The 15,606-nt window shown below is 44.4% G+C and overlaps 3 protein-coding genes across 6 annotated transcripts in view; 2 read left to right on the forward strand and 1 right to left on the reverse strand.

The window, feature by feature from the left end:
* sema3h (sema domain, immunoglobulin domain (Ig), short basic domain, secreted, (semaphorin) 3H) overlaps nucleotides 1–15,606 on the reverse strand; it is a 65,126-nt gene that overhangs the window by 31,482 nt on the left and 18,038 nt on the right. For all 4 annotated transcript variants that reach the window (XM_080898543.1, XM_080898541.1, XM_080898540.1 and 1 more), the window contains one exon: nucleotides 10,463–10,617. In XM_080898543.1, coding sequence (XP_080754669.1) covers nucleotides 10,463–10,617 — 155 coding nt within the window. The remainder of the gene's footprint in view (nucleotides 1–10,462; nucleotides 10,618–15,606) is intronic.
* LOC308406575 (uncharacterized protein) lies at nucleotides 668–2,956 on the forward strand (the record flags this gene model as incomplete). The annotated part of the gene is made up of 3 exons (XM_080897656.1): nucleotides 668–890; nucleotides 1,084–2,804; nucleotides 2,942–2,956. The coding sequence occupies exons 2-3, from the start codon at nucleotides 1,320–1,322 to the stop codon at nucleotides 2,954–2,956; spliced, it is 1,500 nt and encodes a 499-aa protein (XP_080753782.1). The 5' UTR covers nucleotides 668–890; nucleotides 1,084–1,319.
* On the forward strand, nucleotides 2,749–11,367 carry LOC308407100 (uncharacterized protein). Its single transcript, XM_080898539.1, has 3 exons — nucleotides 2,749–7,966; nucleotides 8,302–8,426; nucleotides 11,244–11,367. Exon 1 carries the CDS (start codon nucleotides 2,967–2,969, stop codon nucleotides 7,302–7,304), a length of 4,338 nt encoding a protein of 1,445 aa, XP_080754665.1. The 5' UTR covers nucleotides 2,749–2,966; the 3' UTR covers nucleotides 7,305–7,966; nucleotides 8,302–8,426; nucleotides 11,244–11,367.

Here is a 15,606-nt window from a genome sequence, read left to right on the forward strand (position 1 = left end):
CGTGTGGGCTGCCATAAAGCCCACACGATGGATTTTGAAGACCCTGGCTCAGAGGAAGATATATGGTATTTACTTCACTTTGTATGTGAGCTCTTTGATAAGGGCTTCAAGAAGAAAATAAATGACATTGCTCCAAAAAAAACATCTTTCCACACTGTGTAATGCACAAATGAGAGAGATCTGTGCCTTTTGTGAAGAGTCAGAGAATAATCGAGATCCACATGTCGACGTCTCTTTTTTTTCCCCGTTGTTGTTGTTTAAGCTGTGAGAATCAGTGTGGTGTAATAAACCCCTCAGGTTGCTAAGTTTTTTTCTTTGGGTCTGTTTAGGTTTGGTTGTGTGAGGTCATCCTGGGTTCAGGTAAGATGATCACACATGAAAAGGTACATTTGTAACGTGAAAAATGGATGACTTCACCATTTAACAAACTAAAGCAATCAGAGAAGTGTTTGTCTTGCACTTGTTAGCTTAATCACATTAAACCACACTGTTTGCTTCAGTGTAAACTTAATCAGCGTATAATAAACTCTATAATGGAGAATGCTTTCATGTAAAGCCAGTAAGGGAGGAAACAACAGAGGCTGGGATGGTGTGCAGTGAGGGAGAGAGTGCGAGAGCGAGAATGAGGTGAGCCTTAGTGTCAAATGGCTTCAACATGACTGTTCTGTCACCATGTAACCGTATTCTGTTTAAATAGATTTTCCCTGAGAAAGTTACTCTTTAGTGCCCCCTTTTGGCATGACCTGGTGTAACGTGCTCAAATCCGTCTCTGTTCTATGATGTCATCAGAAAGCGCATGTTATTGTTTGGGGAAAGGACTTCTCCCGTTCTCCCGTCCGCTGCTGTAGTGGCATTTGTCTCCCTTAAGACGGTCTTTAAGGGCATTGTCGGTATGTAATTCTGTTCCATCTTTACTAATGAACAATCTACTTGAAGAAATGTGATTGCAGTGTTTGCTTAATAGAAACGTTTGTAAAGAGGGAATTAGCTAACGCTTTCGGCTAAACAAGTCATTGTACTGTTATTGTGTATTTCTCCTCATCTATGGTTTCTAAGAGCATTTCATGTCATGTTGTTTCTCAGTTTTACCCTACTTCAACTGGCCTAAGTAAAGGGAGTGAAGTCAAACCCTCTTGTCTGCGTGGTCATTTTGAAGAGGAGTTTAGTCTGAATGTCGACTCTAGCAAGGCGTTAGAGGCAGAGGACATTACAGTAAAACGACAGCCTCTCAAAGACCAGTCTCGTGGGGAACTGGACAGCAATTAGAGCTATCCTCCGGAAACAGCTCAGATGTAGGAAGAAATCCAATCGACAGCAACATGTCGCAGAGAACCAGCGCATCAATGAAAACCAGATCTAATATATCTGGCTCCTCCAGGCATACCAGGAGCTCAGCTGCAAGTAAGGCAGCCGCTGCACAAGCACGTGCAGAAGCTGAGGCGGCTAAGGCTGAAGCAGCATTTGTGGATAAAGAGAACGATCTGAAGCTGCAGCAAGCGGAACTGGAAGCTTCTATGCAGCTTCGAAAAATACGTCTTGAAGCGTCATTAGATAAAGTACGCATGGAAAAAAGGGCTGCAGCTGCAGAAGCAAAAGCAGAAGTTTTGGAGGCTGCAGCGATCCAAGATGATGGCGAGGGTCTTAGTGAGATAGATGTTCCTGCTGACGACCCAGTAACGCGCACAAGAGAATATGTGAAGGGTGCCTCACACGGCAGCCAAACCACGCCCATTCTAGAAACCTCCAATGATAACACGGAGACGAAACTCCTTCAGCATTCACCGACCATAGACTCCTACTCCAAGATCTTTACGCCAGGATCTGATGTACATTTTCGACCAAGCCTCAAGCCAGTTGCGACACCACACATCCAAACCCAAACCACACCCATAATAGCAAATCTAAAGGATCATTTCCCAGGCAAAGCTGATCAAAGTGAGACCTACACCCCTAAACAAGAACCAACGGTCAATTATGCACGACAGCCTCTGGACAGCGGCTACACCGGCGCGGCGTATATCACAACCCCAGACAACTCCGGTCACCCACATGAGACCACATGCCGGGAAAGGGGCCCACTGTACACTCCACTAGAAATGGAGCAGAACATGTCAGACCTTGTTAGATTTATGGCTCGACGTGAACTGGTGACTACAGGGCTCCTTCACTTCAACGACCGTCCCGAATGCTACAGAGCCTGGAAAGCATCGTTTATGAATGCCATCAGAGGTCTCAACCTCTCACCAAGTGAACAGCTTGACCTCCTCGTGAAATGGCTAGGTAAGGACTCAGCTGAACATGCCAGACGAATACGATCCGTGTATGCGAACCAACCAGCTAACGGACTCAGAGCTATGTGGGACAGGCTTAATGAGTGCTACGGTGCACCAGAGGTCATCGAGGGTGCCTTTTTGAAAAGATTAGACAACTTTCCCAAGATTCCAAACAGAGATGGTCGTAAACTAAGAGAGCTGGGAGACTTGCTGTCGGAGATACAGGCTGCCAAAGAAGATGGTGACTTGCTTGGGCTTAGTTATCTGGATACCCCTCGTGGTGTTACCCCTGTCGTCCAGAAGCTGCCATTTTATCTCCAGGAAAAATGGCTTTCTTTAGGCTTTAAGTACAAAGAAGATCGCGGGGCTCCCTATCCCCCATTCGGTTTCTTTGTAGACTTTGTGTGTCGGGAAGCACGGATGCGCAACGACCCTGGCCTCACACAGACAGCATACAGTAGTGAATTATTAGGCAGTAAGCAATCGTCTAAAGCCGAAGGTCACAAAGCTGTGGCAGTTTTTAAAACGAGGGTCTCGCCGGATCCTCGGCCCCTTTTCAACGGTACAAGGACTGCATCGTTTCGCACCCAATCTGGAAGCGAGTCATCCACTAGAGATGATCCAGCAGAGCGCTGCCCGCTACACAACAAACCCCACCCCTTACCCAGGTGTCGCGGGTTTAGAGAGAAGCCAATGGAAGAAAGGAAAGCACTCTTAAAAAGGTACGGAATATGTTACAGGTGCTGCAGAGCCACACATTTGGCAAGGAATTGTGAAGACGACATCTCCTGCTCAGAGTGTGGAAGCAAGAGCCACATTGCAGCCCTCCACCCTGGATCTGCCCCATGGTCCACCAACACAGCACATTCCGCACCAGATCAGGGCGGGGAGGGAAATTCCAACCTGAATGAAGGTGATGTTTCCACAGCATGTACTGAGGTCTGCGGAAATTATCCCGCAGGGCGTTCCTGCTCAAAAATATGTCTGACCAGGGTGTACCCAACCGACTGCCCTGAAGCTGCAGTTACGGTATACACAATATTAGATGATCAGAGCAACAGATCACTTGCACGTACCGAGTTTTTCGACCTATTCAACATTGCAGGGCCTCCTTCACCATACACTTTGAAGACATGTGCCGGAACACAAGAGACAGAAGGCAGACAAGCACGTGGCTTTGTGATCGAACCCATTAACGGGAGTGTCACACTCTCTTTGCCGTCACTGATTGAATGCAACGAGATCCCAAATAACCGCGCAGAAATACCAACACCAGAGGTAGCATTAAACCACAGTCATTTGAAGGCCCTTGCAAAACACATTCCAAAGCTGGACTCCCAAGCTTCCATCCTGCTCTTGCTAGGCAGAGATATCATCAGAGTTCATAAGGTCAGAAGACAAGTGAATGGCCCACAAAACGCACCCTATGCCCAGAAGTTGGATCTGGGTTGGGTTATTGTAGGAGATGTGTGCATTGGAGATGTCCACAGACCTACGGTTATCAGCTCTTGCTACACTAACGTACTGAAAAATGGACGTCCTTCTCTCTTTCAGCCATGCCCAAACGATTACTATGTAAAAGAGAAGTATAGTAGTGATAGCTCCCCCTCATTTCCCCTAACATGCAAACATCTCCCTGCTAGTGAGAAATGGGCCACCTTAGACTGTAATGTGTTCCAGACAACAAAGGACGACGACAAAGAAGCTCCTTCAACAGAGGACGGACAGTTCATCCACATCATGGAGCAAGAGGTCTATAAGGACCAAGAAAACAGGTGGGTGGCTCCCCTGCCTTTCAGATCTCTACGACCAAAGCTCCCTCATAACCACGAGCAAGCACTTGAACGTCTCAAATCTCTACAGCGGTCCTTCAGAAGGAAGCCTAAAATGAAGGAAGAGTTTGTCTCGTTCATGGCAAAGATCTTTCAGAATGGGCACGCTGAAGAAGCCCCACCTCTGAAGCCTAATGAGGAGCATTGGTACCTACCTTGTTTTGGGGTTTACCATCCCAAGAAGCCCTCCCAAATAAGAGTCGTCTTCGACTCCAGTGCCCAGCACAAAGGTTTGTCTCTGAACCAAGTACTCCTAACGGGACCAGACCTCAACAACACCCTGGTAGGAGTCCTCCTTCGGTTTCGGAAAGAACAGATCGCGTTCACTGTGGACGTGCAACAGATGTTTCATTGTTTCAAGGTGCGTCCTGAAGACCGGAACTTCCTCAGGTTCCTCTGGTTTAAAGAGAACAACCCAGAGAAAGAGATTATGGAGTTCCGTATGAACGTGCACGTCTTTGGAAATAGTCCTTCGCCGGCTGCGGCTATCTACTGTCTTAGACGTGCAGCACAGGAAGGCCGGAAGGAGTATGGGGAGGACGTAGAACAGTTTGTCACTCGTGACTTTTACGTAGATGACGGGTTAAAGTCCTTGCCCACAACAGACGCAGCTATCGACCTGCTCAAAAGAACTCAAAAAATGCTGGCTCGCTCTAACCTTAGGCTGCATAAGCTGGCTTCGAACAGCAAGGAGGTCATGAAGGCCTTTCCCAGTGAAGATCATGCCACAGACCTGAAAGATTTGGACCTTACCGCTGACACTCTACCAATGCAGCGTAGCCTTGGGCTGTACTGGGACTTGGATTCAGACTGTTTTACTTACCGCGTCCAGGACGAGAGAAAGGCATTCACTCAACGAGGAGTTCTCTCAACGGTGAACAGCCTGTACGATCCTCTAGGATTCGTCTCCCCCGTGACAATTCAAGGGAAACTGCTGCTTCGAGAACTGGCCTCACAATCTTCAGATTGGGACACCCCATTACCAGCAGAAAAGGAAAAGGTGTGGGAAAGTTGGAGAGATTCTCTGCAGGAGTTAAGACATCTGAGGATCCCCCGACCATACTCAAACATGTCACCATCTACTGTCAAGTTAACAGAACTCTGTGTCTTCTCAGATGCCTCAGAGAAAGCAGTAGCTGCCGTTGCCTACTTGAAGACTGTGGATGCAGATGGGGGATGCTGCACTAGATTGGTTGCAAGTAAAGCCAAACTGGCCCCACGTCCAGAGCATACTATACCTCGGTTGGAGCTTTGTGCAGCAGTCATGGCAGTAACTCTGTCTGAGGTCATCACCTCCGAAATAGACATTGTATTTGACGCAGTCACCTACTACACAGACTGTAAGGTGGTGCTCGGATATATCTACAATGAGAAGAGAAGGTTTTATGTATACGTGAGCAACCGAGTCCAGAGGATCAGACGAAGCACTACGCCACAGCAGTGGCGATATGTCTGCTCAGAAGACAACCCCGCAGACATCGCCTCACGGTCTATCACAGCAGACCACCTTGAGAACACAATATGGTTCTCTGGACCGGCATTCTTGTCTCGACTTGAAGGGGCGTCACCGGTGGTACAGAGGTTTGACCTTTTGGAACCAGATCAAGACAGTGAAATCAGGCCTCAAGTCACAACACTGTCGGTCACTGTCCTCAAACATCTCGGCTCTGGGCGGTTCAATCGCTTCTCATGCTGGGGTTCCCTCATAAGGGCTCTTGGTACCCTTATTCACATTGTTCAGAGCTTCAAAAAAGGAACGGAGTGTGTCGCTCAGAAATGTGAGGGTTGGCACCAGTGCAGCACACCCCCAACCAGGGATATTCTTGAACAGAGTAAGCTAGTCATTATCAAAGCAGTTCAACAAGAGGTCTATAGGAAAGAACTGGAGTGTCTTGCATCAAACGCCAACATTCCCAAGAGCAGCCCACTCGTTGCCCTGGATCCTTTCATTGACTCAGACGGGCTGTTAAGGATCGGGGGTCGCCTCATTGAGGCAAAAATAGGATTCCACGAGAAACGGCCACTGGTCCTGCCTGGACGGCATCACGTAACCACTCTCATAGTGCGTCACCTTCATGAGCAGGTACGTCACCAAGGACGTCTTTTCACTGAAGGGGCTGTCCGAGCTGCAGGTTACTGGATCGTTGGTGGCAGGAGATGCATTAATAGACTCGTTTTCGAGTGTGTCACTTGTCGAAGGCTGAGAGGGAGGTGTGAAGTCCAAAAGATGGCAGACTTGCCACCTGACAGGCTCAGCATGGAACCACCCTTTAGCAACGTCGGCATTGATGTGTTCGGGCCCTGGTCTGTATCAGCCCGTCGCACGAGAGGAGGCCACGCCGAAAGTAAGAGGTGGGCTGTCCTCTTTACCTGTCTGTGTGTCAGAGCTATACACATTGAGGTAATTGAGTCATTGGATGCCTCCAGTTTCATAAACTCATTCAGAAGGTTTATGGCGATTCGAGGACCTTTGAAAAGCATACGCTCCGACCAGGGTACTAATTTCACCAGAGCTTGCAAGGATATGGGGATTCCCTCGAATCTTGATGGGAAACACATGGAGAGGTTTCTGTCAGAACACGGATGTACGTGGACCTTCAACACACCACATTCCTCTCATATGGGAGGAGCGTGGGAAAGGATGATCGGCATCACACGTCGTATCCTGGACTCGATGCTTCTTCAGATGGGCTCCTCCAAACTCACGCATGAGGTACTCACAACATTCATGGCTGAGGTCTCGGCCATAGTGAACAGTCGACCATTGGTGCCCGTGTCAAATGATCCTACAGATCCTTTCATTCTTACACCGGCTTCATTGCTTACTCAGAAAGTAGGTCCATGCCCAGTACCAGAAGGAGATTTTGGACATAAAGACCTATTGAAGCAACAGTGGCGCAGGGTCCAAAGCTTGTCTAACACATTTTGGGACAGGTGGCGGAAACAGTATCTGTCAACACTACAGTGTCGAACAAAGTGGACTTCTGACCGGCCAAACCTTAAGCAAGGAAGTGTGGTGCTTCTTAAGGACAGTCAGTGTAGCAGGAACGACTGGCCCTTAGGTATCATCGTCGATGTGTATCCCAGTAAAGACGGAAGGGTGCGCAAAGTGCAAGTGAAGGTCATTAAGAAAGAGGGACCAAAGCTTTACGTCCGACCCGTGAATGAGATGATCTTGCTCATTCCTCCAGATGACTGAAATGTGTTTGACCTTGTCATATTAATAGGTGAAACCTGCTGAGTTTCAGACGGGGAGTGTTCTGTCACCATGTAACCGTATTCTGTTTAAATAGATTTTCCCTGAGAAAGTTACTCTTTAGTGCCCCCTTTTGGCATGACCTGGTGTAACGTGCTCAAATCCGTCTCTGTTCTATGATGTCATCAGAAAGCGCATGTTATTGTTTGGGGAAAGGACTTCTCCCGTTCTCCCGTCCGCTGCTGTAGTGGCATTTGTCTCCCTTAAGACGGTCTTTAAGGGCATTGTCGGTATGTAATTCTGTTCCATCTTTACTAATGAACAATCTACTTGAAGAAATGTGATTGCAGTGTTTGCTTAATAGAAACGTTTGTAAAGAGGGAATTAGCTAACGCTTTCGGCTAAACAAGTCATTGTACTGTTATTGTGTATTTCTCCTCATCTATGGTTTCTAAGAGCATTTCATGTCATGTTGTTTCTCAGTTTTACCCTACTTCAACTGGCCTAAGTAAAGGGAGTGAAGTCAAACCCTCTTGTCTGCGTGGTCATTTTGAAGAGGAGTTTAGTCTGAATGTCGACTCTAGCAAGGCGTTAGAGGCAGAGGACATTACAATGACTAATCTAAATATTTCCCTGAGACAGTCATTCCCCTGGAGAGCAGAACGGTGAGACCGAGATGTAATCGATACAGTAAGCGAATGTCTGCACTTGTCGCTAAGTACGTGATACACAAACTGCTGTTCAGGTGTCAGAAGTGAATTCAAGACCTCAACTTCACACTGCATTAGGAAGTAAATGTGTATATAAATTGTAACAAGTGCACTTTATTAATTAAAAAAACACATCTGTGCACTGATTGTAGTTTTTATCTCTCTTTTTTGTATTTGGGGTGAATGAAGATGTGAAGAAGTGACAGGAGATTGTAGAAAGTGATTAATGACAAATGGCGGTGGTTTCAGGAAACAATTTCTGGATGTACACTAATTGTTCCACGATGCAGTCATTCCCACAGAGGCTGGTGCGGGGCTGAGACCATCAGATTAGATTAGAGACCACAGACCCCGTTTATCTCCGAATACCACACACTGACAGGAACACGGACCACCACTAAGGGAGTCTCAACAGGTAAAGACTGCGGTTAATGGGATTTTACCCCTCTGTGAAAAACATGCTGGTTGTCAGTTTATACGAAACAGAAGATGTAAATGTGGGTTTTTGTAAAAAGGGAACATATTTTAAAAAGTAAAAGGAACAAGGGGGGGGGGAAAGCTAGAAAAAAATTAAAATTTCTGTACTTTTGGAGTCGTTTTCAGAGCCGAGAGAAGATTCAAAACAGAGAAAATGAAAGGAGAGAAGAACAAATACTGTAAGCAAACAAAAAGCCGCAAACAAACATTTAAACCCCTGGTGACCCTTTGTGTTACAGCAGCTGCAAGCTGTTGACTCACACAGAAAGAATGGCCTGAGTATTTTTTTTTCCCCCCGATCAAAGAAAAATGTGATTTAAATGTTATAATAAATTATAAGATCGTCTCTCTAAGCCACACTGATTTTTATATAGCAGAAAAACCGCACGTCCACTGTGCATAAGTGTGGGTAAAGTCGGGAGGAGATAATATAAATAAAAACAGGATCCAGATTGTCTCAGGCAACATTGATAAGAAGCTCTGAGAAAATAAACAGAAATGTTGAGAACATGGCACTGAGTGATTTTAACACCGGGGGGGGGGACTGCACACAGGCTGGAAAGGTACAAACAGCCTATAAATACTGGATGTACAAATATGTAACTTAACAGCCCGCACAGAGCTGAGTTATGATTTGACTGTGACTATCTATCCTTATGCTGGCTGACTGCCTGACTGAGTGGGTGGCTGGCCAGCGCAACTGATGGCTGTCTGTCGGTTTCGCTGGTTGTTTTTTATTCTGCTCTTCTACCTGTTTGGCTCTCTGACAGCTTGCATGCACGTCTGACTGATGAGGGTATTGATTTGATCCGGCTGGGCAGGGTTAAGAAAGCCAGCACTGTTCTGTGTCCTTGCTGTGACCCTGAACTCTACCTGACTGGCGAGCCATTAACGTGGCTGTCTGGCTGTCTCGATACCGTGCTAAAGCTGCAGAATGAAACTAGATACTGTAACAAAACTTCCACATCTAACAGCCACCACGAAGGAGCGCCGCGTCTCGCAGCAAGTCTTGGGTTGGTCGGAATATTATTGTGGCACTTCCACATTCCTGTGTATTGCTTATGTGCTGGGCAGAGTCTTCGTTTGACTAAGCTTCACTTTACTGATATGTGAAAAAGCTAATCAAATCAAATATTGACCCGCTCACTAGTGTATAAAATCTAGAGATGCGCTTGTGCAGTCTTTGCAAACCAAAAATATGTTGTGCGGCTGACCTCGTGCAGTCGTTTTTCATCTAAAGTTTAGCTGTTCTCGTCTGAAGCATAATACCTCCGTATTGGTGCCAACAGAGGCAGTAAATGTGGAAAGCAGAGGAAGTTAGGATGTAAGAAACGTGCATAAAATAATTGTGGCTTGAATGGAATCCATTACAGTCCTATCTGTATGTGTCTTCTTTTTTAAAGTTTTCTCCCCCCTTCTTTTTTTAAAGCGTAGCCCCTTCTTTAAGTGTACATTCCCAACTTCTGTACTTTTTCCATTTACCAATTGCTAAACTAAATAATACTAAGTGATCAGGCCAAAAAAAATCACCTTCTGCTCAAAAGGTGGAGACATTTTTATCAAATATGGACAGCTTGGCTGCCAAGGAGAAAGCTGAATAGAGGTGGAAATGTGGCACAGCCTCTTTCTGCTTTTTGAACACTGTTTCTGTCTCCATGCTAAATCGAAATGAATGGTAAGTGAATTGTTTGTTCAGCTAAGAACCACAAAACAGGGTCAGAGGAAGAAAAGCGGAGCTTTTGTGCAGCACAAGTAAGGAATTTGACAAAGATAAGAGATTAGAGGGGATATTAGAAGGGTGTGACTTTCCTCTTAAACCATCAGCAATTAGCCCTATTAAGTCTCTGACACATCAGCTATCTCATCTGCTGTCATCTGACTGTGTGTTTTATGTGTGTATTTTGTGTTACATCTCTTGAGTCTACCTTTCCTTAAATGGTAAGCAAATGTGTGCTCGCGTCCTGCGGTTCTAACCTTGCGTGGGTTTTGCGTTATGTCATCCATACTGGTAGACAGAAGGCCATCTTTCATGGCCACATAAAGGCGTCTCCTGTCTTCATCGGGCAGCAGGGAGTGCAGGTCTCCCGCCATCAGGGGTAGCGTGAGCAGCCGGCCATTCTGGATCAGCTCTGGGAAGAAGAAAAAAGAAGAGAAAAAACACAAAATAAGGGTCTCCATTCTTATCAGTTTTTAAAAATATTCAAGGGAATCTGGAACAAAAATGGCATTAAACTGAAAGAAATCTGTTGTTTGCAATAAAAATCTAATCTTTGTCTTATTCATTAGGCATTACTGTATATGAAGAAGTGTTTTCCACCATAGAAAAGGTCCAACAGCCTCCGTGCTTTTTACAGTTTTACTAATAAATGACAAATAGCTTTTAAGTTTTTGCAGACATGTCTGTAAACCGCTGATGACCAATGTGCTAGCAAACAAAGCAATCTCGAGGAGAATTTCATACAGCACTGTCTCTGCAACCATTTTCACACTAGCGACTGCCAGAAACCACTTGCAACCATTTGGGGAATATAAATTTTTTTCCTCCCAACTGGTGGTTGTTGGATGGTCACTGACAAATCTAAAGGCCAGTGTGACTGGGGCGAATAAAATATACCTTCCAGTACTTTGATACGCGGGTTTTTCCATTCGCAGTTTGGTTGCAATTGTGTAAAAATCAACAATAAATGCAGGTTTTCAAAGTAACAGACTGTGAGAATTAATAAACCTAACTATGACGCAAATTTTGTCTTAACAGATCATCACTCGGATCATCTTTGAGATAAAGTGACGTGTTGCGCAAAGACACAGACTGTCCCACGCCTGCAGCGCCAATCACAAACGGAACTGGCAGTTGTTTGTTTTGCTGCCTCATTTTTTCTTACCAGGTTGGTCACTATGTTCAAACACAGAATACTGAAATGTATCTCTTGTGAATAAACAAACGTAGACAAACAATACTTACACATCTCTAGACAGACTGGATGATAACAACCGGATCTGAAACCTCAGATAATGAGAGCACAGATTGCTTTTTTTAATGATTGCACCATGTAAACTATGAGAACTATGGTGCGGGGAGATCGACTGATTTCAGAACAAGGACAGAAACTGCATGTCTGTCTGTCTCATGCTAACTTTCATATTTTATCTGCCACGTCTTCTTCTGTAGATCGGATTTGGCAAAACTAAAGCATAAACATATAGGCTTTACAGCAGCACCAGACATGGCTTCACACATTGGCAGCTCTACATAGCAGTGAGGGGTAGAAAGAGCTTATAAAAGTGGTTCAAACTTTAAAAACAGTAATAGCTAACTGCATACTCTTATTTATCAACCAGGCTCTCCTGCAATGCTTTAAATTGAACTGAGAAGGGATGCACAAAAGCAAATTTCCAAGCTAAATCTTCAAACCGAACCCAAAGACAGATTGGTATATATGGAAAAAGAACAATTCAACTTGCATTTGTCTCGTTGGCAGAGAGCACGACTTTATTAAAACCATCATGCATAACTTTGGATTGTTTGAGCTGTAAGCGTATATGTGGTGCAGTTGGTGAACCACAGCATTTTTTCTTTCTTCAAGCAGTTTAATCTGACCTAACATTGCGCATTGAGATGCATTATACACAACAGCTGTATTTCCACTCAAAGCAGGGGTTTGGGGGGAGCAAAATAATAGTCGCTGTAGTGGGAAAAAAAAACTTCCTAAAAAGTTGGTAGATCCCGTGGGAAATTACCTGATGGAGGCACGGTTAATATATTGTTTCCTAGTGTGGCAGGAGTGTGAATTTGCATTCATAGTTTTGCTACCAATGTAAACTAACTTTGTACAAAGCAAATGCAGAGTTGTAACAGGAAGCTAACTGAATTTTTATTCTGTTTGTACAGACACGGTCTCGATCAGATTTCAGTGTAATCTGATAAAGCTGAAACCTGTTTAACCTTTTTGTCCATTTTGCCAATTTGTGCCAATCTCAAGTTTGAGCAAGCAAGCAAACGCTGTTTTGTAGAGCTCGAAAATGAGAAGGAGGACAGAAAAAGCAAGTGACAGAAGGCAAAAATCCCCGAAACTGTCATACTGCATAAAGGACAATGCATAACATTCAAAGACAAAGAAGTGATAAGCAGCAAACTGGGGCCAAAGGTATTTGTCACAGCTGAAGTTAACACTTGTTTGTTCAGGTAACAAAAAGAGTGTTTAAATCTGGTGATACTAACTAGCCACAGTGAGCTGCTGAAAAGTTTTCGTTTAAGTTTATTTCCTCTTTGTTCAGATTGACGAGCTGCAGAAATGCAAATAGCTGAACAAAAGTCTCAGTTTGCACTATAATTCAAACAACTTCACTTTCATTAAGCAGCTCTAAAGTGCAGCTTCAAAGAAAACTTTGCATTTAGGCTAGATTTTGAAGTGGAAGAGTCCTCTACAGGTATTCTGAGCAGCTTTCAGATCAACCTTTGGTACACAAACCAGGGAAATTACATATTTAGCCTGATGTGGAAATGCCTGTGAATTTCCCAGACGGGGCCAAACAATGTGGCTGGGTGATGTCTATGCTATTTGGCCCAGCCTAATGCCAGTACTGACAGAAACACTTGGAAACACCTATTAACTGTATAATACCCTAAAACCAGCATAAATCAAATCATTTGCAATAAAACAGATAGCAAACTGTTGAGCACAGAAGGTGAAATTCCTTAAGAATGAGAGCCCCAGTGTTGCATAGAGGAAGCATTCTGTAGGGCTGACTGTAAGTGGGTGGCTCAGTTAAGGTGCCTTAAATGCTAACATTCATGCAATACAGCTGCTACTTATACTGAACATTGCAGCTCCCATAGATGTGGGTTTTCTCACTGCTGTTAAGCAGGCTTTGGAAAAGTCTTCAGAAGCACACATGTGCAGTCTGAAGTTCCTGTTCAACCATTTCTTGATGTGTTTTTAACTGCTAACAGGCAACAAAGAGTGTGCAAGTCCATCACGCTCAAGTAATTTTACAGAAACTCGAATCAGATATATTTGGGCCATGTCCAAATTCATCAAAATGGCTAACACGGCGGAATGACAGGTTCCCACAACTGTGTCCAATTAAGAAGTGTCCTGCTGTTAGCCCGTGTGACTTTTGTTCCCAGTTGGCGTGCACAGTCAACTGTCGACTTTCTTGACAAATTCAAGCAAGCAAATATTTGTTCCCTTTTTGAAACGGCGACTATTAACGGAGCTGATCAGCAAAGGATTGCACACATTTGACCTTCACTGCTATCGTGCCAGGAAAAAGTCCAAGCTGTCCAAAAAAGATCAAAACTACAGTTTGCCAAAACCAGGTCTGCTGGAAGATTTTGGTCTGAATAGATGAATCTAAGATTATCAGGCCACAGAATCAGCAGACGTTTTTTAAACAAGCATCGCACACAAATTGTAAAGTGTGTTAGAGGGGAAATTTTTTGGGATGCTTCACCGCCACCGGGACTTGGCAGCTTGCAGTCATTAATTCAGCTGTGATAACAGGATAGAATAATGTGAGGTCATCTGTCCAAAAGTTTAAACTCAATCAAAATCAGGCCTTTCAACAGAATAGGAGCACAAGCCGATCGGCCATAAAGGTTTATGGAATGGCCTCTTCAAAGCCCAGATTTGAATCATACTGACATTTTGTGGGAGGATTTAAAATCAAATTGAAAAACCTACTTGCAGCTGAAGGAATTCTGACATCAGAGTTATGCAAAACGCCACACAAGAAGTAAGCAGAAAATGCTAGCCTTTGAATCCAAAGAGTAGCACATGAGAACCCTCCAGAATACTCCAGTTGTTAATATATTTGTTGTACAAATTACTAAAAAACAGACGGCCTTGAGGTGTTCTTTCCAAATATATTTTCTATAAGTGCATCTGGCTGTTGGACAAAGAAATAAAATGTTTTTGCATAAAAAGGTATTTGTTGTAATGTTGTGTTCACTGTGTTACCACCTGAGACCTGTGACGTTCAAAGTGCAGTGAAACCCTGAAATAAAAGTGAGAGGGTAAAACAGCAAAGGTGAATGAAGTCAGAAGAAAGGAAGAGGGAGGGGAGACGGGAGAAGAGCGACAGCGAGGAGGGAAGATGAGAAAAATGACACGGCAAAGTGACAGCAAGATGAAAACGGTCTGATGGGTGGAGACAGTTCGGAAATGAAAATGAGAAAAATGTCAAAACACAACACGATGACAGACAGTTGAGAAAAGGAGGGGGCGGGATGAGGCAAAAGGGCAGGAACAGAAATCCTGGTCTGGGAAATTAACAAATACTGATGGGTAATGATGACGAGGACGGTTGATGAGAGCAGTTGAAAAAGTGTGCCTGTAAAAATAATACTGCAATGATGTGGCGGGGCAAATGATGGACGTATGGAAGGATTGAGGAAGAAGTGGAATCAGGGGAGAAAGCAGGACTGGGTGGGGGAAGAGAGAAGCCGTAAGCGTGACAGAAAACTATGCAATAAAAAAGTGAAAAATGATGGATAAATAAGTAGATAGAAGGGGAGAACGGCAAAAAGGCAAGATGGGAAACAGCAACACTGCTATGATGACAAGATGAAAAATGGTGATTGGATGGATGACAGGTGGGGGAAAGAGCAGGGAAGACAGTGACTGTGGGAGAAAAGAGGAAAACAATGGCAAGAAGGATGAAAAATACAGACAAGAGAAAAAGGCAAAGAACAGGTGATGAGGAAAAAGAGAAGGAGAAGGAGGAGGTGACAGAAGGAATGCAAGAAAAATGCTGAAGACAGAAATGAGAGGAAGCACAACATGCTGACAGTCAGGCAAAAAAACACAAGAGATGGATGAGCAGAAAGGAAATTAGGGTAGAAAAAGAGAAGAAGACATGACTCAATGGAAATGGGAAGATAATGCGAAGCAGAGAGCGAGCCGCGGTAGGAGAGGAATGGCCTTGCACACTAAAGGTAGATAGCAGAAACTTATACTTGAGCTCAGTGTGAAATCTCCCCGGGTACTTTGTTAATATTCAGCAAACGGTCAGAGAGGTAAATTGTTTTGCTTCACACTGATCTGAGCTTCATTAATCCCAGAAGGAGCATCAGAAACACAAAGAGTGCAACACAATCGGGACTTTTAGTTTGGTGT

The sequence above is a fragment of the Rhamphochromis sp. 'chilingali' genome (genome assembly GCF_963969265.1).
Source record: "Rhamphochromis sp. 'chilingali' genome assembly, chromosome: 12".
Lineage (NCBI taxonomy): Eukaryota > Metazoa > Chordata > Actinopteri > Cichliformes > Cichlidae > Rhamphochromis > Rhamphochromis sp. 'chilingali'.